At 43.5% G+C, this 26,937-nt stretch overlaps 1 protein-coding gene and 2 long non-coding RNA genes across 3 annotated transcripts; 2 read left to right on the top strand and 1 right to left on the bottom strand.

Moving 5' to 3' along the window:
- Positions 1 to 7,087: 7,087 nt before the first annotated feature.
- On the bottom strand, positions 7,088 to 11,822 carry LOC147980324 (uncharacterized). Its single transcript, XR_015619222.1, has 3 exons — positions 11,555 to 11,822; positions 11,118 to 11,206; positions 7,088 to 7,500 (listed from the first exon to the last, which is right to left on the bottom strand). It is a non-coding gene; the product is annotated as an uncharacterized LOC147980324 (long non-coding RNA).
- A 186-nt stretch (positions 11,823 to 12,008) lies between these two features.
- LOC125555988 (uncharacterized) lies at positions 12,009 to 15,375 on the top strand. Its single transcript, XR_015619223.1, has 3 exons — positions 12,009 to 12,435; positions 12,918 to 13,153; positions 13,371 to 15,375. It is a non-coding gene; the product is annotated as an uncharacterized LOC125555988 (long non-coding RNA).
- A 7,441-nt stretch (positions 15,376 to 22,816) lies between these two features.
- LOC125530194 (ras-related protein Rab7) lies at positions 22,817 to 25,589 on the top strand. The gene is made up of 7 exons (XM_048694598.2): positions 22,817 to 23,086; positions 23,193 to 23,219; positions 23,344 to 23,443; positions 24,441 to 24,587; positions 24,666 to 24,746; positions 24,827 to 24,972; positions 25,300 to 25,589. The coding sequence occupies exons 1-7, from the start codon at positions 23,034 to 23,036 to the stop codon at positions 25,364 to 25,366; spliced, it is 621 nt and encodes a 206-aa protein (XP_048550555.1). The 5' UTR covers positions 22,817 to 23,033; the 3' UTR covers positions 25,367 to 25,589.
- Positions 25,590 to 26,937: the final 1,348 nt, after the last annotated feature.

Here is a 26,937-nt window from a genome sequence, read left to right as displayed (position 1 = left end):
ATCGGCACCTGCAAGCTGGTTTTGGAAGTATCTGTGAGTCACGGGGACTCAGCAATCTCGCACCCTCGCGATCAAGACTATTTAAGCTTATGGGTAAGGTAAAGGTAAGAGGTGGAGCTGCAGCAAGCGACTAGCATATATGGTGGCTAACATACGCAAATGAGAGCGAGAAGAGAAGGCAAAGCACGGTCGGTAAAAGTATGATCAAGAAGTGATCCTATAACAACCTACGTCAAGCATAACTCCAACACCGTGTTCACTTCCCGGACTCCGCCGGAAAGAGACCATCACGGTTACACACGCGGTTGATGTATTTTAATTAAGGTCAACTTCAGGTTTTCTACAACCGGACATTAATAAATTCCCATCTGCCCATAACCGCGGGCACGGCTTTCAAAAGTTCAAAACCCTGCAGGGGTGTCCCAACTTAGCCCATGACAAGCTCTCATGGTCAACGAAGGAATAGACCTCCTCCCGAGACATTCCGATCAGACTCGGTATCCCGGTTCTACAAGACATCCTCGACAATGGTAAAACAAGTCCAGCAAGACCACCCGATGCGCCGACATCCTGATGGGAGCTGCACATATCTCGTTCTTAGGGCAACACCAGATAAGCAATCCGTACAACTAAAACCAGCCCTCGAGTTTCCCCGAGGTGGCGCTGCAAGGGGCTCTAGTTTGGACCAACACTTAGACAAGCACTGGCCCGGGGGTTAAAATAAAGATGACCCTTGGGCTGGCCTAATCCAAGGGAAAAAAGGCTAGGTGGCAAATGGTAAAACCAATGTTGGGCCTTGCTGGAGGAGTTTTATTCAAAGCGAACTATCAAGGGGTTCCCATAACCCAACCGCGTAAGGAACGCAAAATCCGGGAACATAACACCGATATGACGGAAACTAGGGCGGCAAGAGTGGAACAAAACACCAGGCATAAGGCCGAGCCTTCCACCCTTTACCAAGTATATAGATGCATTAATTAAATAAGATATATCGTGATATCCCAACAAAATATCCATGTTCCAACATGGAACAAGCTTCAATCTTCACCTGCAACTAACAACGCTATAAGAGGGGCTGAGCAAAGCGGTAACATAGCCAAACAACGGTTTGCTAGGACAAGGTGGGTTAGAGGCTTGGTTTAACATATGGGAGGTATGATAAGCAAGTGGTCGGTATCGCAGTATAGGAATAGCAAAAGAGCGAGCAACTAGCAAGCAAAGATAGAAGTGATTTCGAGGGTACGGTCATCTTGCCTGAAATCCCGCAAGGAAGAAGAACGAGTCCATGAAGAAGACAAACGGAACGTAGAAGAACGGGTCCTCACAACGCGACGTTATCGGAACCAACCCGAAGAAGCAAACACCGGAAAAGAAGCACACAACATAGTAAACAACCAACACATGAACATGGTATGATATGCGTGATGTGGTATGCGATGCATATGCATGATTTGTCAAGGAACGAATGAACCTGGCTTCAACTTGTAAAACCAAGTGTGCCACTGGAAAGATGAGATGAAATCGCTTGAAAACGATATAAAGATCACCGGAATCGGAGTTACGGTTTGGAAATGGCAAGCAATTCAAATATGGCACCGGTCTGCGATTTACAGCAAGTAGCCATCTAAATGCAATGAGATGAACATGCTATAGCACCCAAACATGGCAACAAAATACATGGCAGGGATCCATTCATGATGCTTAACAAAAGTCTGGCACTGAGCTATGGCCAATTCATACATTAACAGGTTCAAACAAGCATGGCAAAAATGCATATGGTAAACAGATTTCAGACTTAGTGAAATTAACACAAGCCTGGAATTTCAGATCAGGTAGCACACTTTGGAGCATGAAAACTATTTGCTACAGGACCTGAACATGACAAAGTAAAGCATGGCATGGAGCTACTCAAAGAGCTTAACAAAAATCCCTTAATGACCTTGAGCCAAAAGGGATCAGCAAATACAATTGCAAGCATGTGAACATGACAAAAACATAATCAGATCACAGACTTAGTGAAAACTGGAGCATGCTGAAAACAGATATCAAGTAGGCATGTTTACGAGCTCGATGCACTCACTACAGAGCAAGTCATGACAATCTAAGCATACACCCATCAAGAATACACAAAATACAAGCTAGACATGGCAAGAACAATAGCATAGCAGGCACGGATCAACTACAACATCATCGGCAAAATCGCTAACAAGTAGACAATCTGCCCAGATTCACGAAATAGCAAAAGTAGAGCTCGATTGACTCAAGCTAGGGTGCTCCATAATTTCAAACAAAGACATGGATGGATAGAGCACTACAAGATTAACAAAACATCCTTACTGATCATCCTCAAAAGAGGCACGAATCACTAGGAAACAACATGAACATATGGCATATTGAAATAAACAGATCAAGGACTTAGTGGAAATGCTAAGTCCCTGAAATCAGCATTAACGAAGGCACCACTTTGCAAGCTTGTGCTAGTCACCACACACATCACAAAAATACATGGGTTGCACCCCTGGAAAGATGGCAAAACCCTTAACAAAACATATGTAGAGCTCATGGGCATAACATGCACACAATAATCATGGCAAAAATGACAAATATCTAAATGGAGCAGCAGATCTGACAATTATCTCAAGTATCACTCTTCCAACAGCATTTCGGGCACCAAGATGAACTCAAATGAAAATGATGTAATTGAATGAAATGATGTGCTCTCTGAGACGAACATTTTGATATGCTATATGCGCAAAACGAAGCTACGAATGAGGAGTTACGACATGATGAATATGGGCATATGAAACATGGAAATCTCGAGGACTTAGTGGAATTTTACCCCGCGGGAAAAGTCAACGTGGGATGATGTGGTACGGGACGGCGCGGATCCGGGACGGGGAACGCCGTTTGGTTCAGGGGAGTGGTGGATCTCATCCCACTCCCCCGGATCCGGCCGGAGCGGATCTCCGGCGACGAATGACGGCGGAGGGCGGTGGAACTCCGGCGAGCACGGCGCGGGGTGGCGCCGTTGGACGACTCCGGCGAGGAGGCCCGTGGGCGGCGGCGGAAGGCGACCGGCCCAGCGACGAGTATGGCGGCGCCGGCGACGAACCGGAGCGGCGGCGCGGATCCGTCCGCAAAAATGGCGGCGGGCCACGCCGGCGAGGGCGGCACGGCGGAACACCTGGCGGCGGCGGTGGGGCGCCTCGGGCGCGCGGCGGCGGAATCCGGACCCGGGCGGGCCCGCGATGGGCTTCCCCGGGCCGCGCGGTGGAGGAGGGAGGCAGCGCCACATGGCGGCGCGCAAGTGGAGGAGGGAGGCGGCGGTGATGACGTGGCGCCCTCCTATTGGTCGGGCGACGTGGCAGTGCGGCGGTGGACATGTCCGGCTCCGCCCGGACGTGTCCGGCGGCGCGGTGGAGAAGAGGCTAGGGTTTCGTCCGCAAAAATGAACGGATTGCACATATTTATAGATAGAGGGAGTTAGGAGAGTCCAAATGAGGTGCGGTTTTCGGCCACGCGATCGTGATCGAACGCTCTAGATGATGGAGAAGGTTTTGGGCCAAATTGGAGGGGTGTTGGGCTGCAACACACACGAGGCCTTTTCGGTCCCTCGGTTAACCGTTGGAGTATCAAACGAAGTACAAATGGTACGAAACTTGACAGGCGGTCTACCGATAGTAAACCAAGGCCGCTTGGCAAGTCTCGGTCCAATCAGGAAATGTTTAATCCCCGCACACGAGAAGAGGGTAGAAATGACCACCGGAGGAGAACGGAGCGCCGGAATGCAAAACGGACAACGGGGAAAATGCTCGGATGCATGAGACGAACACGTATGCAAATGAAATGCACATAATGACATGATATGCAAAGCATGACACGCAAGCAATGACAAGGCAACAGAAGCGAATAACTGGACGACACCTGGCACATCGGTCTCAGGGCGTTACAACAAAACATTTTTATGTGCAAGGGAATGTGGAGGATTGGGATGGGCGGGAATGTGGGGGATGGTGAAGAGGAGGGATTCACCAAATTCCCAATAAGGCACAACCTCTTTGGGGCTTGAAATGCCCATGTGCCTATCCAATAATTTGCTAAACCCCCCAGCTTTAATCCCTAATATATAAGGCACTAAGCTTTTGCCACACATAGACCTTCCCTGACACTTAATACCCTAAAAATGTATGCTCTTTCTTTCAAACTTTTGCACAAACATTCCAAAGAAAACGCATCATATTTCAACATAAATTTAAACAATTCAGATGCACCGCATCATAATTAAACTGGAAATATAAACAAACTTTGTCCAATCCTGAAAGTGCAATCATGCCCTTTATCAAATTTTGATGTTGATGACAATATACATATATGGGACTAATCATGTTTGTATATCTCAGGTTTTTGTTCCCAAGGATTGATGTGTGGATCATGTCTAATAAATCTACAATGCTCAAAAACAGAGAAACAAGACAAATAGCTTGGGCTCTTTTCGGTTTGCTCTTGATTATAGGGATCCCGCATTATTAGGAGGGGATCATTGGCTCTCACGAAAGGCTTGCTCAAAACCTGCAGATCATACCTTCTTACTCTCTTTCGTACACCCACATTTCATCCCTAGTCTCCCCTTGACTTTGCCCACAAAATCTACCCTAGGGTTGAGTTCTTTGCCTCTGTCTCACAAGACGAACGGTAGTCATTGGACGTCTGGCCTCTCTCTACTCACCGGACGCCCGGTGCTCGCCAAAAATTCGATGCCTCTACCACAGATCCAAATTGATGGATGTTTGGTCCTCTCCAGACGTCCGATCGCCCCTGTCTTTGGACGTCCAACCTTGTCCGGAAATCCGGTGGATTCTATATAGAACTATATTAACAGATTTCCGGTCATCACCGGACGACCGACATTTTCTCGGACGTCCGGCAATACACTATGCATGCTTATATTCTCTCTTAACCCATCCCATCTGCTCCTACCAGCGACTGGACGACCGACCGTTCCGTTGGACGTCCGGCATGTGTTTTGGGTCCGGACGACCGGTAACTTCTTAGTTTAAGTTGCTCCAACACCCAGTTTTGCCTCCCACCATAAATACCTCTCTACCAATCTGGTAGAGGACTGACCACTACATTCAAAAGATCCCCAAGAACCCTAGTGCTCCCACTCTCTTATTCTCATACCAAATCCTATATCCCAAGTGCATTTGTGAGGATTCTTGAGTGTTGTTCCAATCAAAAGATAAATCATCTTCCTCTCCCTCTTGTGACCAAAGGAAATTGTGATTTGAGCAAGTCTTGAGCGTATCCCCTTGATCTTGTTACTCTTGGAGGTTGAAGACTCTTAGGCGGTAGGAGTTCTTTGGTGATAATTCAAACATTGTGATTGCCCCCAAAAAGTTTGGAGATCACCTCAAGGTGTACCACTAGTGGTTGAGAAACACTTTCGTGGTGTTGTCTCAAAGGGAGAATATGGTGAGGCTTCATGGCATTGGTGTCCCTTCGTGATAACATCCACCCCTCTAACGGTGACATACATCCTCGTCTCCTAGAGTTGCGATTATCCCTAACCCCAGCTCCCTACTTGTCGTTATTTCGCTCTTAGTCTTTACTTACGTTATTTTGTACTTGCCTATCTTAATACTTGTTGTATTTTTTCACCTTGCTTAGTACTAGAAGCGTCGTTGCAATTGTTAGGCTAACTTTCATTTTCCATAAAATTGCTAAGTAACAATTAAATTTTATAATTGTACCTATTCACCCTCCTCTAGGTCCATCTCGATCCTTTCAAATCCAACAAACAAATAAAACACAAACATATTTCAACCATGAGACTCCTTCTCATTTCTTGACTATCCATCTCTTCTTCGTTGTCCGTGTGTTGACCTCCGCGGCATCGGCACTCCTTCTCATTTCTTGACTATCCGTCACATGGCAATTTCGTTGAGGCCTAGGGTGTGTCTTTCTACCAATTGTGACATGAACTCGATCATCCCATCCGACTCCATTTGCTCACTACCATAGCAACAAAGATCGTAGTAATGAATATCACATCATTCGTCATTCAATTGAATAATTGCAAAATAAAAGTAAATCGGAAAGAATAAAAAAACCAAATTTGGAGTTCGTTGAGCACATCGTCCTTACTAGGGAACTCGTCGAAATTGGGCTCCTACATGGGCGCTGGAAGAGGAGGGAGAGCTGGCGCAGCTGCTGGAGATTTCGGCATGGTCGTCGGTGCCGTGGGAGGCGGAGGAGGCACTGCGCCCTTCTTCATGCTAAATTTATATCGTTTATACATAATTTTGGGAAACTTTCTTTGATTTTTATTAGACTAACCTATTAATCCAATGTCAGGTGCGAGATGTAGTTTCTTGCTATTTTTGTATGATAGAAATGATTATGTTCTGGGGACCAGAAAAATGAAAGAAAATACATTGCCAGTGGAAATCATCAGGAGGCCACCAGGGGCCAAAGAAGTGCTAGATGTGAGTCCCTTCCGATGGCCATGCCGGCGGGGCTTAATAATGGACCCTCCAGATTCTTCTACGGTTCCATCGGGCTGAGACGCTAGATCTCGTGGCAAGATCAGCTAAACAGGTAGGTCTTAATTGTTCGTCGCTTCGGCCTTTCTAGAAATGGTGGCGGTGATGCACAATAAGGTCTCCTTCAGCTTCTTCTCCAGCTTAGGCGACGCTTGCACCGTTGAATCTAGCGATGAGATTGAGTGGACATGGTTACCTTTCCGTCTATGGTTGACGCAACGGGAGTTGGTTGTGTCTTGATCGGCCCTGTGATGCTTCTCCATCATCATTGCTGATTTCAGTATCTTCTATTATATAATTAAGACAGAAGACAAACAAGCCATCACATTAATCCACATAGGCTAAAAAAAATTACCCATTGATCTAAATTACAACGATCGAGATTAAAAGATTTTAAGAGTTACATACAACAATATAGGTCCGCATAGACACGTCTAATAGGACACACGTATAATGAACGATGCAAAAAAAAGTTTCATTAAACACCCATAGACCGATCTAACACGTCCTCACGTCTTGCATCTGTTAGAAGGAAAGGATCTATATGTCCATATAATAAAAATAATAAACCATAAACCATACACGGTCCAACATGTCCTAATAAACAAAGAGACAAAACGTCACGACATGAAGGCCGAACCAGAATAGACAAGGACACATATAGATACATGCAAATAGGACAAGGAAACTCAACACGGTGTTGGATGCAACAGCCTACGGTGTCTGCTACAACACGTTAGCCAGACCAACCAATATATACAAGCCCTCCCAAGCCGGCCAAAGCATATCACGCGACCCAACGCACATCACGCCAAGGAGATTATTGAATTCTGTAGGAGCCAAAGTAAACTGGAATGACGACGCGGCGTGCAACTCAACTCCTGACGAAGACACACCAAACCAATTCACATGATGTACAACTCGATATCCAACGCAGTCTTGCCGACCAACTTCACACCTGAATCAGAGAGTTCGGTAATTATTATTTAGTATATAGTCATTTATTCCAGATAAACTTTTTGTAGTTACTTTGTCATTTGACAACTATTTTTTTAGTTCCTTTTGAAGCTGAAGCATTATGGCGTACAAGAAGTTGAGTGACTTAACAAGGGGGCAAAACTGGAACATACAAGTGAAAGTAATGAGAATGTGGGAATCGATCAATCCCACAACCGATGAACTAATCAGCGTAGATATGATTTTGATATATGAAGAGGTCTGTTCATTATATATAAGTAACCACACATTGTTCTATGTGTTTCAACAACAATTGTTAAGTATATCCTATTGTTTTCACAGGTCCAAACAATTCATGCTATTATCTGAAAGAACCTAATAGACACTTTTAGATAAAAAATTAAACAGCATTCTATTTACGCATTCAACAATTTCAAGGTTGTGGAACCCACAAAGTATCACCCAGCGAGCAATGAAAATAAAATGTTTTTGCGTACAACACAAAGGTAAAGGAGGTTAAAGGATCTGCATAGGTTTTCCCAGATTTTTACTTCAACTTTGCAACCAAGGAGACACTACAAGAACGGGCAGAAAAGGATATACAATGCTCAGGTATGTTATAAATGTTACTATGACTTTCAACTATTAAATATTTCTAACAGACATGTAATTAATCTCCAAATGTACAGCTGTCACTGGATCGCTCACACAGATGAAGCCTGTGCAAAAATAATTATTTTTTGATTCAAGCTCAATAATAGTAACCTCAGCTTTGGCACACAAAATTACGTAGTTAAAAGAACATTTGCGCCTGATGATAGGCTCGACAAGCTCTACTTGAATGATAAAGCCGAGGAGGTAAAGGTGTTTTCTTTAAAAAAATTATCATGTTTATAATTCTCTAACAATACATCTTACACAGGAATTGATGGATGATGAGGTGGACACCGTGTTAAAGCATGAAAGGAAGAAGCAGAACATGCTTGATAAAAAAAGTGTTTTGTTTTTTCACAATACACACTTCTATATTTTTTTAAATTTGTCTAATTTTGAAAATCTCTACTCCTATAAAAATCTGAGTTGGTGATGATGGTGTGCCTGCCATCTTTCATTTACAGCCATCCGATTTGCATCCAACGCGTCTGAGACAAACTATGGCAATTTTACAAATAACCCCCTGCCACTCCAGTTTAGTGTTTAGCCCATCTCTACCCCACCTCATCTAGCGCCATCTCAGGAAAGAAAGAAGGATCTGGACAGGTCGGTGCCGTCGTTCGTTCGCCCCCAGGCTCCATTGCCGACCACTACCACAAACCCCTCCTCGCCGTCTCCACCACCCCCTTCCCTGTCTCCCTGACTTCGACCTGGGTAAGTATGCTGCCGATTAGGACTGGACACGAGCCAAGCCGAATTCAGACAGCCATGTTAGCTCGCTCGGAAGCAGCCAGCTCGGCTCGGCTGGGTGATGCCAACGAGCTGCATATGGGTGGCTCGGCTCGTTCTGCACTGGCTCTGTTTAGCCTGAGCGGCTCGTGAGTGGATGGACAAGGGAGGTGCATGCTGTGGATGTGCTGTGAGTGATGGTGGTCACCGCCGGCCACCAGGGCGTGCCAGAGCAAGTGGCGGTGCGGCGTTTAGGCGGAGGGCACGCACCTGCCGACGTTGGTGAGGACGCAACACAAGCAGAGAAGAACATGGGTGGGCAACGCGTGAGCATCTGCGTGCGTGTGTGCGCTCGGCGATGAAAGCATGCCTGTGTGCGTGCGGCGGGGACGGATTATGGATGCGTTGGGAAGAAGAAGAGAATGTAAGAGGGAGGGAGGTGTGAGCAACAACTGTGTGCGGCGGCGGGGGGGATGGATGCATCGCGTGGGTCAGTGGGTACATGCTGCTCGTCTAGGTCACCAAATAAGGATAGCTTCGTATTGGGCTTGGGCTGCTCTTATAGCCTATACATTTCGCTGCAAAAATACTGGGCTGGAAACGAGCCACAGCCCCAACATTTCACCACCGGAGTCGTTCGAGCCCCAACGTTTCACTGCCTCCCCTGTATTCTTGCTTCAGCAGCCCCAACTGCGACCACAACGTCTGTGTCCTCCCCTGTCTCCTCCAACACCAACCCCCACAAGTACGTTGGTGGCTACGCCCTGCTCATCCTCGGCGGCGCAGCCACCACCTACTATTATTTCCCCCTTCCCGGCAACGCAATCCATGTTGATCACACTCTCATAGATGGAACAGAGTGTGGGGAGGTGAGATGCACTGCCCTTCGCCTTCTGATCTGACAAGGACCAATGTATGGGTATTGATGAAGAAGAAAATCTTCTTCTGCAGTTGCAGATATGTAATGGTAACATATGGAAGAAATGCCTATTCTGTAGTTGCTCGGCCCGACTCAGCTCGGCACGGCAAGGATCTAATTATAGGTTCGTCCTATTTTTTTACTTGATTGTTGCATAAGAAATGCCAGAAGGAAGATGGGACATGAACTTGGCTCTTGAACTCAAATAATATCAATAAAATTTAAAGAAATCTTTTGGAAACAAACATGTAGAACTATTTGTGCAACATTTCATGAAAAAATAACATTAATGTTGGACTAGAAAAATAAACAAATCGTTAAAAAACTATTTTAAAAGCTTTTTTTTTGGCAAAGCACCACAAGTGTTTTTTCTTCATGAAGTTTTGCATGCAGCTTGAACACTGGAACGTGTTTGTTTGCAAGAATAGGTTTGTTATGTTTGCTATTCTGTCTGCATTTACTCTTCACCCGGATGCTTGTGAGCTCAAAAGCAGAATGAATATATCCAAAGAAACATATTGATATTTGTTACACATGAGATGACCACCACATAAGTTGTGAAATAAACTACTCTAGATCAATGCATTTTGGTTAGCCGTGCAACGCACGGGCATCTTACTAGTTTATATTTATTTTATAGTCACAGAACAATAAAGTTTCAGCTACCAAATTTTCACGTGAACTGGTGCCTGTTAAAGAGGAACCAGTCGATATATGGAACTTCAATAAAGAATGATGGACGTCAGCGAAAAATACCATCATCGTCACATGAGCTCCACAGTGACAAGAAAAGGAGACTGAGATCTGTTGTGTATCAGATGACTCAGAGGATGAATGCACCAGGACAAGTTTGTCAGAAAGAAAGGGAAAAATGTCCGTGGAAACAGGAAATCTTTTATAGCAAAAGTAAAAAATACAAGGCTTGAAGATGATGATGAAGTACGGGAAGCAAAGCCTACGAGAACGAGGAAGTTGTCTATAAAATAGGGGATCGTATCAAATATATATTGAGGCAACCTATTTGTATTGCCAAGATATATACGAAGGATAGTAACTATATTGTAAGATTGAATGTTATAGCACTATGTCGTTAGTCCAGAAAAAAATGAATGTTATAGTACTATGCAAAGTATGTCATATTGTAATTATTTGAAATACATTCACACACACACTTTCTTGAGTTTTATGTTCTTGGTAACAATTCTTCTATCATGTTGCTTTTTAGAAAAGTTCCAGTAGTACAAGAAAGATAAAAATATCAGGAAGAGTGCAAGAGATGATTTGCACTAGAAAGGAAGCAGAGCAATAGCACTTACAGTGGTAAAAGTTCGGCAGCAACAACAATTAAAAAGGCCTCATGATGAAGAGTTCGATGTCGGGCATGCCAAAAGTAAATCCATTATTCCTGCCACCGTAAGGAAGAATACAAGTGTTAAGACACAAAGTAAGCCAAACAAATATAACGTTTTCTTTGCCGAAGTAAAACTCATGCAGCCTTTTCAGACCGACACATATGGACAAAATTATAATTAACAAGTTAAAGACTTCTTGCTAGGACATGGTAACAACAAATAAAAAAAAATCAATTTTACGGTGATGTTTATGAAATATAAGACATAATCTGCATTAGGGATGATGCTTATCAAGCCATGAGAAGGTCAACCAAATAGCAGCAGCCCGTCCATGCCGCTCATATAAGCTTGGAAAAGAGGAGAATGGATAAAATGCTGAGAAGATACGAAGGGATTCATACCTATATCCTACTCCGCCTGACGGAACCACTGCGCCGAGCAGTCCGCGCTACAACTCCAGTCTGCCTCCATCCAGACAACATCGGCTAGGGTTTAAAGCCTTCACTGAGGATGCACAATCAGATGAACTAAAACCAAGAAGAGGAGCGGAGGTTCATCGTCGATCCATTCCGTGGACGCCGGCGACGAGATTGAACTTCGCCGGCGAGGAGACCTAGCCAACATCCTTTTTGGGGCAAGTCTATGAGCCAAGAGAAGAGAGAACAGAAAGGGGATCTACTTACTGAGGCAGTGAGGAAAATACGAGAGTGTTACGCGTGGCCGCGTGGATAACCTGTACGGGTTTGTTTTCTCTACTGTCTAAAACAAACATAAGGTTCCCTCTCCCCTCTTACGTTAACCCTTTTCGTCCGACTCTCACTCCCCGCATCGTTCCACCTGGTTTTCTTTTCCCTTGTTTTTTCCTCAATCAAAAAACCGCATTTGGTCTGTCAAAAAAGAAAATCCACAGCCCGGCCCGCTCCTCAAGTCATCATCTGCTGCCCCAGTCGCATGCCCGTAAGGGTTTCCATGCCTCCTGAGCGGCAGCGGCGGCTGGTAACACTTTCGCCAAGGCGTCGGCCACTGCGCTCCCCTGCGGCGGGCTCGAGGGGATCTGTGCCAGGCGCGTGTTGCAGAGGAAGCAGCTGCTCTCGGCAACGGCGGCGTGGATGTCAGAGTTCTCCGCCCCTCTTATGCCATCAGACCAGCAGCTACACCGGATCAGGCCGCTCGAGGTGGACGGGGTTGGAACCGAGGTGTACTCCCTGACCAGCGCTCCTACCTCAGCATGACGGCGTCGCTCCTCCAACTTCCCTTACTGATTATAGTCTTCAAAATTTTGGTTCGTACTACCACCACCTTCTCTACGCAGGTAAACTCAATCTGGTTGCTCCCGCCCTCCGCATAGCAAAATTAGCTTTTCGTGCATGGCTGTTAGATAGGGAGAGATCATAAGATGAGAAGGGTTCATGTATACAGCAAGCGCGGTGCACTCACACATACATGTCATCTTGACTGCAAGTGCAATTAGCCAGTCCATCGGCCTCGTGCATGTGACTGCACATGTCATGTGGTCCTTGATCAAGTACTTAACTGAGTGAGAAAATTACTGTGGTTAACTTCAGGGGAATAGAATTATTGCAATTTCTTCATTCAGGAATCAGGAGCAAATTATTATGCACTAGCACTAATATGGTTACCTTCGATGGGTTTATTGCCTGCATGTGCTTTTTCAAGTTTGTTTGTGTGTTTTCTCTTCTGGTTGTTCCTTTTCTGCAAGTGTTGTCGTATAAACGGAAATGAAACTCACTTTCTATTTTTCAGATGTATAGGTAAATGTGAGTCGGCCTTCAAACTCGCCAAAAACCGATATGTACATACATTCAAGGGTTATCATTCTCTTAAATCTCGATGAATTTATATCTGTTTACATTAGGAACTGAGGGAAATAGGAATCATTTTGTTCGTGATACTTGGTTACATGAGCTTTTTCTCTTCTGTGTAGGCCAAAATTGTACAAAGTTATCTCCTGAAGTTATATCGAAGGTGACTTCTATGAGGTAACCATCTAAATTACTTTTTAATATTTGTTACAGGCTCTTGTGTTGAAGGGATTTTCGCTTGGTCTCTCTTAGCGTTTAGTATTTCAAGAATGAATTTATAAATGTTGCAGTAGCAGGGGATGAAACTGTTAAAAATAGGGACAATGGTGTTCAAAAAAATAGGTACTACTATCCGCTTCCATACATTTGGACTGATGTTCTGTGTCCATTTTAGGTTCTGAAAAATGAAATGCGGTAAAAAGTAAAGCCCAGTTGCAGCAACACGTTTAGACTGCAATGAAGAGGAGCCATTGTTGATCAGGCTGCAAGGTCAATAAACAATGTTAGTCCATAATGTTGCTTAATATGGATGAGAATCGTAAAAGATATATTTTCATGGATTGATAATGCACCTCTAGAATGCTTAGACCCCGGTGCAACGCACGGGCAATTATCTAGTTTCAGAAAAATAATACTAATGGGCTTGCATGCTCGGTCTATACCAGCCCATGGTTTACGAGTACAACACTGTTTCGCACAAATACATAGACCAAGCACACTCGCCAGTCTTCTGTTTCAAAGGTAAATATGATTTGATTCTGTTAAAAATAGCGCCCATCAAGTAAGGGGTCAACCCTTTGAAAAATAATAATCAAAAACATAAGATAAGGCTAGGATCAACACTACCTGTACCTGCATATGTTGCATTGCAATATAATTCGTTTTTATTTTACTAACATCCAAATAAACAATCATACTATCACCCACAAAAAAAACAATCATATACTGTGACATAACCACTTAAATCTAATCAACCATCTTGCTGTAACTCTCCAATGAAGCATTTATGAAGTAGTAGCGGCAAAGCAATCTTCCAATAATGTCATGACCTCAAGTGCAAACAAACTGATATAGTCATCACATCAACACAAGAGTATGTTCTACTAATAAACAAGTACATGCATCTATATACTCCTTCCGTTCCATTTTTTTTCTTTTTTGAAGTTCTACGTTTGCCCTGAGTCAAACTTACACAAGTTTGACCAAGTCCACAGAAAAATAGTTTTACCTACTATGTGTATTTGGTGTCGAACGAGGTGAGGGATTCTTTTTAAAGGTAAGGGAAGTTCAATGTACGAGGGTTGTTTTTTTTACTTAAAAGAGACACGGTAATTATCCAAAACCTGATGGGCCTATAACGAAACCGAACGGCCGGTGTAGGCTTGATCAACTAATATTATTAATCTAATTTTCTAAATTTCAACTGAAATTACCTTATTTTATAAATTCATTTAAAAACAAAAATTTATAAACAAAAGAATATGTACAGAAACCTTTCCTTTTGCGCTCAAATATATATGTATACTAGCAAATCCATCACATGGAATCATACATTTGACAAAATAAGTGAGAAAAAATAATGGTTCTGGGAATACATGAAAAAAGTGTAATAACTTTAATCACGCGAAGTAAAATAATATTATGAATATGTCCTATGTATGTTATTATGTACAATATAAATCAAATGGAAGTTTGAGTCAATAAATATTCGAAACATATATAAATAAATGGAAAGTTGTAAACCAATCATCCATATACAATAAAAAAATAGGTAGGCAAGGTTTTTTTTAATTCATTACAAGCATAGGTCTTTCAGTATTGCTCTGACTGATTATAGCAATGTAGTCAAACGACATCAAAGGACAAAATAAATGGAAAAGGAATGAAGAATAGATGGAGATACAAAGAATCATATACAAAGCTAAAAGAAAATACAATGAATAAAACTATCAAAATCTAGCCGCGCAAATGCGTGGGCGCACCCGCTAGTTCTCTTGACTCGAGAAGACATCCAGGTGTGATAATCTCAGCGTTGCCCTCTTCTTGTCTGATCCGCTGATTCTTGGGAATTAACTTAACCGACACTTTATAATAGAGATCGGCGACTTCTAGTTGCACGTGTGAAGGAAATATGCCCTAGAGGCAATAATAAAGTTATTATTTATTTCCTTATTTCATGATAAATGTTTATTATTCATGCTAGAATTGTATTAACCGGAAACATAATACATGTGTGAATACATAGACAAACAGAGTGTCACTAGTATGCCTCTACTTGACTAGCTCGTTAATCAAAGATGGTTATGTTTTCTAACCATGGACAAAGAGTTGTTATTTGATTAACGGGATCACATCATTAGGTGAATGATCTGATTGACATGACCCATTCCATTAGCTTAGCACCCGATCGTTTAGTATTTTGCTATTGCTTTCTTCATGACTTATACATGTTCCTATGACTATGAGATTATGCAACTCCCCTTTGCCGGAGGAACACTTTGTGTGCTACCAAACGTCACAACGTAACTGGGTGATTATAAAGGAGTACTGCAGGTGTCTCCAAAGGTACATGTTGGGTTGGTGTATTTCGAGATTAGGTTTTGTCACTTCGATTGTCGGAGAGGTATCTCTGGGTCATCTCGGTAATGCACATCACATAAGCCTTGCAAGCATTGCAACTAATGAGTTAGTTGCGAGATGATGTATTACAGAACGAGTAAAGAGACTTGCCGGTAACGAGATTGAACTAGGTATTGGATACCGACGATCGAATCTCGGGCAAGTAACATACCGATGACAAAGGGAACAACGTATGTTGTTATGCGGTCTGACCGATAAAGATCTTCGTAGAATATGTAGGAGCCAATATGGGCATCCAGGTCCCGCTATTGGTTATTGACCGGAGACGAGTCTCGGTCATGTCTACATTATTCTCGAACCCGTAGGGTCCGCACGCTTAAGGTTACGATGACAGTTATATTATGAGTTTATGCATTTTGATGTACCGAAGGTTGTTCGGATTCCTGGATGTGATCACGGACATGACGAGGAGTCTCGAAATGGTCGAGACGTAAAGATTGATATATTGGAAGCCTATGTTTGGATATCGGAAGTGTTCCGGGTGAAATCGGGATTTTACCGGAGTACCGGGAAGGTTACCGGAACCCCCGGGAGCTAAATGGACTAGGAGAGGTGGCCGGCCCCCTCTCTCTCTCTTTTCCCCCTCCGCGAATCTTATTCCAACTAGGATTGGGGGGGGGGAATCCTACTCCCAGAGGGAGTAGGACTCTCCTGGCGCGCCACACCTTGGTCGGCCAGCCTCCCCCCTCTAGTCCTTTATATACTGAGGCAGAGGCACCCTAGAACACACAAGTTGATCCACGTGATCTATTCCTTAGCCGTGTGCGGTGCCCCCAGCCACCACATTCCTCGATAATACTGTAGCGGAGTTTAGGCGAAGCCCTGCTGCTGTAGTACATCAAGATCGTCACCACACCGTCGTGCTGACGGAACTCTTCCCCGACACTTTGCTGGATCGGAGTTCGGGGATCGTCATCGAGCTGAACGTGTGCTCGAACTCGGAGGTGCCGTAGTTTCGGTGCTTGATCGGTTGGATCGTGAAGACGTACGACTACTTCCTCTACGTTGTGTCAACGCTTCCGCAGTCGGTCTGCGTGGGTACGTAGACAACACTCTCCCCTCTCGTTGCTATGCATCACCATGATCTTGCGTGTGCGTAGGAAATTTTTTGAAATTACTATGAAACCTAACAGTGGCATCCGAGCCTAGGTTATTTATGTTGATGTTATATGCACGAGTAGAACACAAGTGAGTTGTGGGCGATATAAGTCATACTGCCTACCAGCATGTCATACTTTGGTTCGGCGGCATTGTCGGACGAGACGACCCGGACCAACATTACGCGTACGCTTACGCGAGACCGGTTCCCCCGACGTGCTTTGCACATAGGTGGCTTGCGGGCGACTGTCTCTCCAACTTTAGTTGAACCAAGTATGGCTAGGCCCGGTCCTTGCGAAGGTTAAAACGGAGTCTATTTGACAAACTATCGTTGTGGTTTTGATGCGTAGGTGAGATTGATTCTTGCTTAAGCCCGTAGCAGCCACGTAAAACTTGCAACAACAAAGTAGAGGACGTCTAACTTGTTTTTGCAGGGCATGTTGTGATGTGATATGGTCAAGGCATGATGCTGAATTTTATTGTATGAGATGATCATGTTTTGTAACCGAGTTATCGGCAACTGGCAGGAGCCATATGGTTGTCGCTTTATTGTATGCAATGCAATCGCGATGTAATGCTTTACTTTTTTACTAAACGGTAGTGATAGTCGTGGAAGCATAAGATTGGCGAGACGACAACGATGCTACGATGGAGATCAAGGTGTCGCGCCGGTGACGATGGTGATCATAACGGTGCTTCGGAGATGGAGATCACAAGCACAAGATGATGATGGCCATATCATATCACTTATATTGATTGCATGTGATGTTTATCCTTTTATGCATCTTATCTTGCTTTGATTGACGGTAGCATTATAAGATGATCTCTCACTAAATTATCAAGAAGTGTTCTCCCTGAGTATGCACCGTTGCCAAAGTTCGTCGTGCCCAGACACCACGTGATGATCGGGTGTGATAAGCTCTACGTCCATCTACAACGGGTGCAAGCCAGTTTTGCACACGCAGAATACTCAGGTTAAACTTGACGAGCCTAGCATATGCAGATATGGCCTCGGAACACGGAGACCGAAAGGTCGAGCGTGAATCATATAGTAGATATGATCAACATAGTGATGTTCACCATTGAAAACTACTCCATCTCACGTGATGATCGGTTATGGTTTAGTTGATATGGATCACGTAATCACTTAGAAGATTAGAGGGATGTCTATCTAAGTGGGAGTTCTTAAGTAATATGATTAATTGAACTTAAATTTATCATGAACTTAGTCCTGGTAGTATTTTTCAAATTATGTTGTAGATCAATAGCTTGCGTTGTTGCTTTCATATGTTTATTTTGATATGTTCCTAGAGAAAAATTGTGTTGAAAGATGTTAGTAGCAATGATGCGGATTGGATCCGTGATCTGAGGTTTATCCTCATTGCTGCACAGAAGAATTATGTCCTTGATGCACCGCTAGGTGACAGACCTATTGCAGGAGCAGATGCAGACGTTATGAACGTTTGGCTAGCTCAATATGATGACTACTTGATAGTTTAGTGCACCATGCTTAACGGCTTAGAATCGGGACTTCAAAGACGTTTTGAACGTCATGGACCATATGAGATGTTCCAGGAATTGAAGTTAATATTTCAAGCAAATACCCGAGTTGAGAGATATGAAGTCTCCAACAAGTTCTATAGCTAAAAGATGGAGGAGAATCGCTCAACTAGTGAGCATGTGCCCAGATTGTCTGAGTACAACAATCGCTTGAATCAAGTGGGAGTTAATCTTCCAGATAAGATAGTGATTGACAGAATTCTCTAGTCACCATCACCAAGTTAGTAGAACTTCGTGATGAACTATGATATGCAAGGGATAACGGAAACGATTCCCAAGCTCTTCGCAATGCGGAAATTGACGAAGGTAGAAATCGAGAAAAACATCAAGTCTTGATGGTAGACAAGACCACTAGTTTCAAGAAAAGGGCAGAGGGAAGAAGGGGAACTTCAAGAAGAACAGCAAGCAAGTTGCTGCTCAAGTGAAGAAGCCCAAGTCTGGTCCTAAGCCTGAGACTAAGTGTTTCTACTGCAAAGGGACTGGTCACTGGAAGCGGAACTACCCCAAGTGATTGGCAGATAAGAAGGATGACAAAGTGAACATAAGTATATTTGATATACATGTTATTGATGTGTACTTTACTAGTGTTTATAGCAACCCCTCAGTATTTGATACTAGTTCAGTTGCTAAGATTAGTAACTCGAAACAGGAGTTGCAGAATAAACAGAGACTAGTTAAGGGTGAAGTGATGATGTGTGTTGGAAGTGGTTCCAAGATTGATATGATCATCATCGCACACTCCCCTATACTTTCGGGATTAGTGTTGAACCTAAATAAGTGTTATTTGGTTTTTGCGTTGAGCATGAATATGATTTGATCATGTTTATTGCAAAACGGTTATTCATTAAAGTCAGAGAATAATTGTTGTTCTGTTTACATGAATAAAACCTTCGATGGTCATACACCCAATGAAACAAGTTCATTGGATCTCGATCGTAGTGATACACATATTCATAATATTGAAACCAAAAGATGCGAAGTTAATAATGATAGTGCAACTTATTTGTAGCACTGCCGTTTAGGTCATATTGGTGTAAAGCGCATGAAGAAACTCCATGCTGATGGGATTTTGGAATCACTTGATGCTTGCGAACCATGCCTCATGGGCAAGATGATTAAGACTCCGTTCTCCGGAGCGAGCAACTAACTTATTGGAAATAATACATACTGATGTATGCGGTCCGATGAGTGTTAAGGCTCCCGGCAAGTATCGTTATTTTCTGAACTTCATAGATGATTTGAGCAGATATGGGTATATCTACTTGATGAAACATAAGTCTGAAACATTTGAAAAGTTCAAAGAATTTCAGAGTGAAGTGGAAAATCATCGTGACAAGAAAAATAAAGTTTCTACGATCTGATCGCGGAGACAAATATTTGAGTTATGAGTTTGGTCTTCAATTAAAACAATGTGGAATAGTTTCACAAACTCATGCCACATGGAACACCACAGCATAATGGTGTGTCCGAACGTCATAACCGTACTTTATTGGATATAGTGCAATCTATGATGTCTCTTACCGATCTACCACTATCGTTTTGGGGTTATGCATTAGAGACAGCTGCATTCACGTTAAATAGGGCACCATCTAAATCCGTTGAGACGACACCATGTGAACTATGGTTTGGCAAGAAACTTAAGCTGTCGTTTCTTAAAGTTTGGGGTTGCAATGCTTATATGAAAAAGTTTCATCCTGATAAGATCAAACTCAAATCGGATAAGTGCGTCTTCATAGGATATCCAAAGGAAACTATTGGATACACCTTCTATCACAGATCCGAAGGCAAGACTTTTGTTGCTAAATTCGGAAACTTTCTGGAGAAGGAGTTTCTCTCGAAAGAAGTGAGTGGGAGGAAAGTAGAACTTGACGAGGTAACTGTACCTGCTCCCTTATTGGAAAGTAGTACATTACAGAAAACTGTTTCTGTGACACCTACACCAGTTAGTGAGAAAGCTAATGATGATGATCATGAAACTTCAGAACAAGATACCACTGAACCTCGTAGATCAACCAGAGTAAGATCCGCGCCAGAGTGGTACGGTAATCCTGTTCTAGAAGTCATGCTACTAGATCATGATGAACCTACGAACTATGAAGAAGCGATGGTGAGCCCAGATTCTGCAAAATGGCTTGAGGCCATGAAATCTGAGATGGGATCCATGTATGAGAACAAAGTATGGACTTTGGTTGACTTGCCCGATGATCGACAAGCAATTGAGAATAAATGGATCTTCAAGAGGAAGACGGACGCTGATAGTAGTGTTACTATCTACAAAGCTAGAATTGTCGCAAAAGGTTTTCGACAAGTTCAAGGTGTTGACTACGATGAGAGTTTCTCACTCGTATCTATGCTTAAGTCTGTCCGAATCATGTTAGCAATTGCCGCATTTTATGAAATCTGGCAAATGGATAAACAAAACTGCATTCCTTAATAGATTTATTAAAGAAGAGTTGTATATGATACAACCAGAAGGTTTTGTCAATCCTAAAGGTGCTAACAAAGTATGCAAGCTCTAGCGATCCATCTATGGACTGGTGCAAGAATCTCGGAGTTGGAATATACGCTTTGATAAGTTGATCAAAGCATATAGTTTTATACAGACTTGCGGTGAAGCCTGTATTTACAAGAAAGTGAGTGCGAGCACTACAGTATTTCTGATAAGTATATGTGATTGACATATTGTTGATCGGAAATAATGTAGAATTATTCTGTAAAGCATAAAGGAGTGTTTGAAAGGAGTTTTTCAAAGAAAGACTTCGGTAAAGCTGCTTACATATTGAAGCTTCAAGATCTATAGAGATAGATCAAGACGCTTGATAAGTTTTTTCAATGAGTACATACCTTGACAAGATTTTGAAGTAGTTCAAAATGGAGCAGTCAAAGAAAGAGTTCTTGCCTGTATTACAAGGTGTGAAGTTGAGTAAGACTCAAAAGCCCGACCACGGCAGAAGATAGAAAGAGAATGAAAGTCATTCCCTATGCCTTGGCCATAGGTTCTATAAAGTATGTCATGCTGTGTACCAGATCTATTGTATACCCTGCACTGATTTGGCAAGGGAGTACAATAGTAATCTAGGAGTAGATCACTGGACAGCGGTCAGAATTATCCTTAGTGAAATAAGGATATGTTTCTCGATTATGGACGTGACAAAAATGTTCGTCGTAAAGGGTTACGTCGATGCAAGTTTTGACACTAATCTAGATGAATCTAAGTCTCAATCTAGATACATATTGAAAGTGGGAGCAATTAGCTAGAGTAGCTCCGTGCAGAGCATTGTTGACATAAATATTTGCAAAATACTTATGGATCTGAATATAACAGACCCGGTGACTAAAATCATCTCACAAAGCAAAACATGATCACACCTTAGTAAACCCTTTGGGTGTTGGTCACATATCGATGTGGACTATGGGTGTTAATCACATGGTGATGTGAACTATTGCTGTTAAATCACATGGCGATGTGAACTAGATTATTGACTCTAGTGCAAGTGGGAGACTAAAGGAAATATGCCCTAGAGGCAATAATAAAGTTATTATTTATTTCCTTATTTCATGATAAATGTTTATTATTCATGCTAGAATTGTATTAACCGGAAACATAATACATGTGTGAATACATAGACAAACAGAGTGTCACTAGTATGCCTCTACTTGACTAGCTCGTTAATCAAAGATGGTTATGTTTCCTAACCATGGACAAAGAGTTGTTATTTGATTAACGGGATCACATCATTAGGTGAATGATCTGATTGACATGACCCATTCCATTAGCTTAGCACCTGATCGTTTAGTATTTTGCTATTGCTTTCTTCATGACTTATACATGTTCCTATGACTATGAGATTATGCAACTCCCGTTTGCCGGAGGAACACTTTGTGTGCTACCAAACGTCACAACGTAACTGGGTGATTATAAAGGAGTACTACAGGTGTCTCCAAAGGTACATGTTGGGTTGGTGTATTTCGAGATTAGATTTTGTCACTCCGATTGTCGGAGAGGTATCTCTGGGCCCTCTCGGTAATGCACATCACATAAGCCTTGCAAGCATTGCAACTAATGAGTTAGTTGCGAGATGATGTATTACAGAACGAGTAAAGAGACTTGCCGGTAACGAGATTGAACTAGGTATTGGATACCGACGATCGAATCTCGGGCAAGTAACATATCGATGACAAAGGGAACAACGTATGTTGTTATGCGGTCTGACCGATAAAGATTTTCGTAGAATATGTAGAAGCCCAACACCGTGTGGATACTACTCTATTGTTGTGGCGACAACGCGGAACTCCACCAATGGCAACTTCGGCACACCATTAACATGCATGGGATGAAGAGAATGATAGATTCTTCAAGGATTGGATTGTATTTTTTTTCTCCTTTTCCTTCTGAAAATTACTATTAATATTGATGTTTGATTAATTTAGATTTAGAAACATGATTACACTAGTACTAAGATTGCTCGATCTCCTTGACAGCCGGCGGTGGTTGCATCTGCACCAATCATCAGACTCCAAAACTACTACTCCCGGAAAGCTTCCAGTCAAACGGGAGCAGATGCTACGCGTCCCATCCCTGTGGTCTGGCCTGTTGCCAAACGCACCCTTGTTCCCCGCCTGCGACGGCAAGGCAGCAAACGCGATTACGCAAGCTTAGGTTTCGTCTCTCTCTCCTCTGTCCCCTCCCCACCTCGTGCCCCACCCTACCTCCGGCGCGCGACGAGCGCGAGCAAGAGCGCTTGGTAGATAGATCCCGATGGCCTCGCGACGCCGCACGCTCCTCAAGGTCATCATCCTCGGCGACAGCGGGTTGGTGGATTCGGATCTCCCGTCCTCCTTTTAGGCTATTGCGGTATTGCCTCTTCCAGTGTTCGCTCTGCTGACTGACTTTTTCTGCTGATTCACCGCGATCCAGGGTCGGGAAGACGTCCTTGATGAACCAGTATCCTGCAATTTGAGTCGCCGTGGACTGATCGCTTCGGATTGCTTGCCCCCCCTTTTTGTCGAGGTCGTATAGTGTTGGATTTTGTTTTGTTTGTGTTTTCCTGAGCTTTGATGCAATTCAGATATGTGAACAAGAAGTTCAGTAACCAGTACAAGGCTACCATCGGCGCGGATTTCCTCACAAAGGAGGTGCAATACGAGGATAGGCTCTTCACTCTGCAGGTATTGTGCCTTCTTTTAGCAATTCAGCCTATGTGGTCCTGTAACGATGCTTGGAGCAAGTCATTCTTTTTGGACAACGTACTCTTGCAATTGCATCGAGTATCTTTATCTTTGATTTTTGAATCTCTAGATGCATTTTATTCATTCACCTTTTGTTATGCTCTGGGGGTAAATTGATATCAAAAGAAAACGTATTTGCTAATGCAGAATCGCCTATGATGGTTAAAAAAGAGTCAGTGTTGTCAGTACAGTAAAAGATTACCTAATACTGCAAGTTATCCATCCAAGTGTCAAGTTGGTACTCTAATTTTGTTTCTTACCATCGGAATCATAAATCATTTTCTGTAACTGGCATTACCTTAATTACCAGTAAAGATAGTTTGCATCTGTTAATTTTTAACTATATAAGCATGTAGTATCACCATAGACCCTCTTCCCTTTCCTCTTAACACTGTGCATTTGAGTTGTTGCCTTGTTGGGAGCTGGGGTGTCTCTACTTTATCACAGAAGGAAGAGCTACTAAATGGAAAATTAAATATGCAACCCATAATGTCGGTTTCCGGTTTTTTGATTCAGAAAATTCTTCAGTGCCTATCAGCGTAGTGACCCATATGCCAGTTTCCATCACAAAAGAAATATGCAACCCAGTGACCCATATGCCCATAGTTTCCATCACAAAAAAAGGTGCAGTATGGATAATTAAATATGTGACCTATATGCCAATTTCCATTTTTATGAATAAGAAGATAATCCAGTGTCCATTCTGTTAGAAGTTCACTACAGTAAGATCTGATGGACATGGAATTATCATTGGCAACATGTAGCCCTTCTTTCTCTCATTCAAATACATGTACCGCTTTTCTTAAAGGTGGTAGTTGTTGAATCTCTAATTAAGTACATTTATATGGTTCTTAATAATTATATGATTTTTAGTTTGAATATGCTTAGCTCTTCTGCTGCTTTATAAATGATGATAATTCACATTCTCTCTCTGTAGATATGGGATACTGCTGGACAGGAAAGGTTTCAGAGTCTTGGTGTTGCATTCTACCGTGGAGCAGACTGTTGCGTTCTAGTTTATGATGTCAATTCAATGAAATCATTTGATAATCTGAACAACTGGCGCGAAGAATTTCTGATCCAGGTGAAGATTTCTTGTTGCTTATAATGAGCAACACAGTATGATTGGATTTCTGTCTCACCTACAAATCCAACTTTTCAGGCTAGTCCGTCTGATCCTGATAACTTCCCTTTTGTTCTGCTGGGAAACAAAGTTGATATTGATGGTGGCAATAGCCGCGTGGTAATTAGCATGACTAATTTTCTTCTCAAAATTATTTTCAAGCCATGCTCTGCTAACGGACTTGTCTACTGCCATCTTAGGTCTCTGAGAAGAAGGCAAAGGCTTGGTGCGCCTCAAAAGGCAACATCCCTTACTTTGAGACATCTGCGAAAGAAGGGACAAATGTAGAAGACGCTTTTCAGTGCATTGTAAAGGATGCTCTGAAGAATGAACCAGAAGAAGAATTGTAAGCGCGTTCTCTTGCTTGCTCAGTACTTGAGTATCTGTTTAATACACATATAGGTAGAGGATTTGGATTTACTATTGTTTAAACATATATGCATTGATGCGATCATATGTTATTTTTGAATTGCTAGCTTACCCATGTCAGCCTTTTTTGCTTCACCATCTTTTGGTCCGTTGTTTTCATGACATGTACTTTAGCTAGGGTGTGAGGGATTGTTTTGTTTCATGAAGGGTGGCTGAAAGCCTCAAGTTGTGTTTTATTTCGTTAGCACGCTATCATGTTTATTCCAAAAAAAATGCAACTGACAACCTTAAACTTGTCATGTAGGTACATTCCTGACACTGTCGATGTGGTGGGTGGCAACCGCACCCAAAGATCATCAGGCTGCTGCTAAGCCATGCCACGCCATGGCCGTAGCAACCATTGAACATGCTGTCTTTCCTGCCTGTATAATATCATGTTATTCTGTATTCCATTTGTGACTTGACCAATCACCCCTTCGGTACGAAATCAAGGATCGATGATCTGTCCTGTTCTGTCTGTCATCTTGTATGTTGTGTAGTTTGTTGTGAATGCGGCGGAATGAATAATATTGTCCGGACAATGGTTCCTCCGTCTGTGTATGTGTGGAGCTATCTCCAAGAGTGGGGGCACGTTTTGGAATGCGTGGTCGGCACGGGTGCTCTATCCCTTATCTGTGACCAGGCAAGTTCAGACTGCAAATTTTATCTTTACGAAGGATATTTAGATGCCATGCTAAGGCATCTCAGGATCTGTCACTATCATTTGTACGGATCAGAAACCCCAGTGAAGTAAAAGAAACCAATAATTTGATGGACTCGCTTTTGCTCCGCTTTTCTGCAATTTTTGTGTCTTCTCCGTACTTTTCCCTTCCACACGATCTTTTTGATCTGCTAGAAGATGGTGCATGCGTTCTTCATCTTCCCTGCTCTTTTGGGCCCACTTTGATTCAAAGGATTTTGCAGCATTGAACTCCTTAGGAATTTGGGGGTGACGCATGCGGTTCATGTAGCCCTAAAACGCCCTCGGTCGCTCCTGCCTAGGGTGACTCGAGGGTTCCTCCTCCCGCAACCAAAGCGCCGGTCGTAGTTCATCTCCTCCCTCGCGTTGCCGCTGGAGGAAGCCGCCGGGCGAAGCCCGCACGGCTGACGGTGGCGGCGGGGATCTCTCTCGCGGCATCCCTTGATCTGCAGGCGGCAACATTTGGTGGAGGCCGCCGCGACCCGATCTGTGCGGTGGGCGTACGGGGTGGGTCTCGGCGAACGGTGGTGGGCTGCGGGGATCGGACCTCGTCGGGCTGCGGGCCTAGGCAGGGTCGGTGGATTCGTCCATATCGGCCCATCTATTGGCTTCGTCCAAATCGAGGACTGGTCAAAGGGCGACGTCATCTCCGCAGCTTTCAGCGTTGCCGGCGCCTTCAGCCACGCGATGATGAGGTGCCATCGGGCGGCAACCGTAGAGCAGCGCGACCTTCCTATCTCGAGGGTTGAGCCCCATGGCACTCTTTTCTCTGTAGGCTCCGGTTGACAACTCGATTGCAGGATCCGGAGCAAACAGAGATTGGTGGTGTAGGATTGGAACCGGAGGAAACTTTGGTCGGCTGGTTCGGCCCGTCAGCGGCGACGTCTTTAAGCGTCGTTATCCTCCTTGGAGGCGAAGCTGGGGTCCATCCTATCCACCCTTGACCCCCTCCTCCCGGACGAAAGTCCAAAGTCCGCGTGATTGGGCGGCGGCGACGCCTTGCGTGTCGTAACCTTCATGAAGGCGCCGTCTGGGGAGGCTTGGGTGTTCAAGAGAGGGCTATTCTGGCGGTGGGCTCCGGGTGGCATGGGACGGTGGCGGTGGTGCGGAGGTTCGCAGGTGGAGCGGCATGTCATCTTTCACGTGAAGACGACGAGTATTGGCGGCACTGTGCAGCTGGATCTCAATGACGGATGTGTCTAG

Source organism: Triticum urartu, chromosome 3A (assembly GCF_056163025.1).
Source record: "Triticum urartu cultivar PI428250 chromosome 3A, HENAU_Tu73, whole genome shotgun sequence".
NCBI lineage: Eukaryota > Viridiplantae > Streptophyta > Magnoliopsida > Poales > Poaceae > Triticum > Triticum urartu.
The sequence above is the reverse complement of the archived record's forward strand: the minus strand, read 5'-3'. Positions and strand labels throughout refer to the sequence as shown.

Excerpts from the sequence above, each read along its gene's own strand:
- LOC125530194 (XM_048694598.2), top strand. The coding sequence starts at position 23,034 with ATGGCCTCGCGACGCCGCACGCTCCTCAAGGTCATCATCCTCGGCGAC. Across the intron at positions 24,588-24,665 it reads GCGAAGAATTTCTGATCCAG|GCTAGTCCGTCTGATCCTGA; the intron begins GTGAAGATTTCT and ends CCAACTTTTCAG. Across the intron at positions 24,747-24,826 it reads ATGGTGGCAATAGCCGCGTG|GTCTCTGAGAAGAAGGCAAA; the intron begins GTAATTAGCATG and ends CTGCCATCTTAG.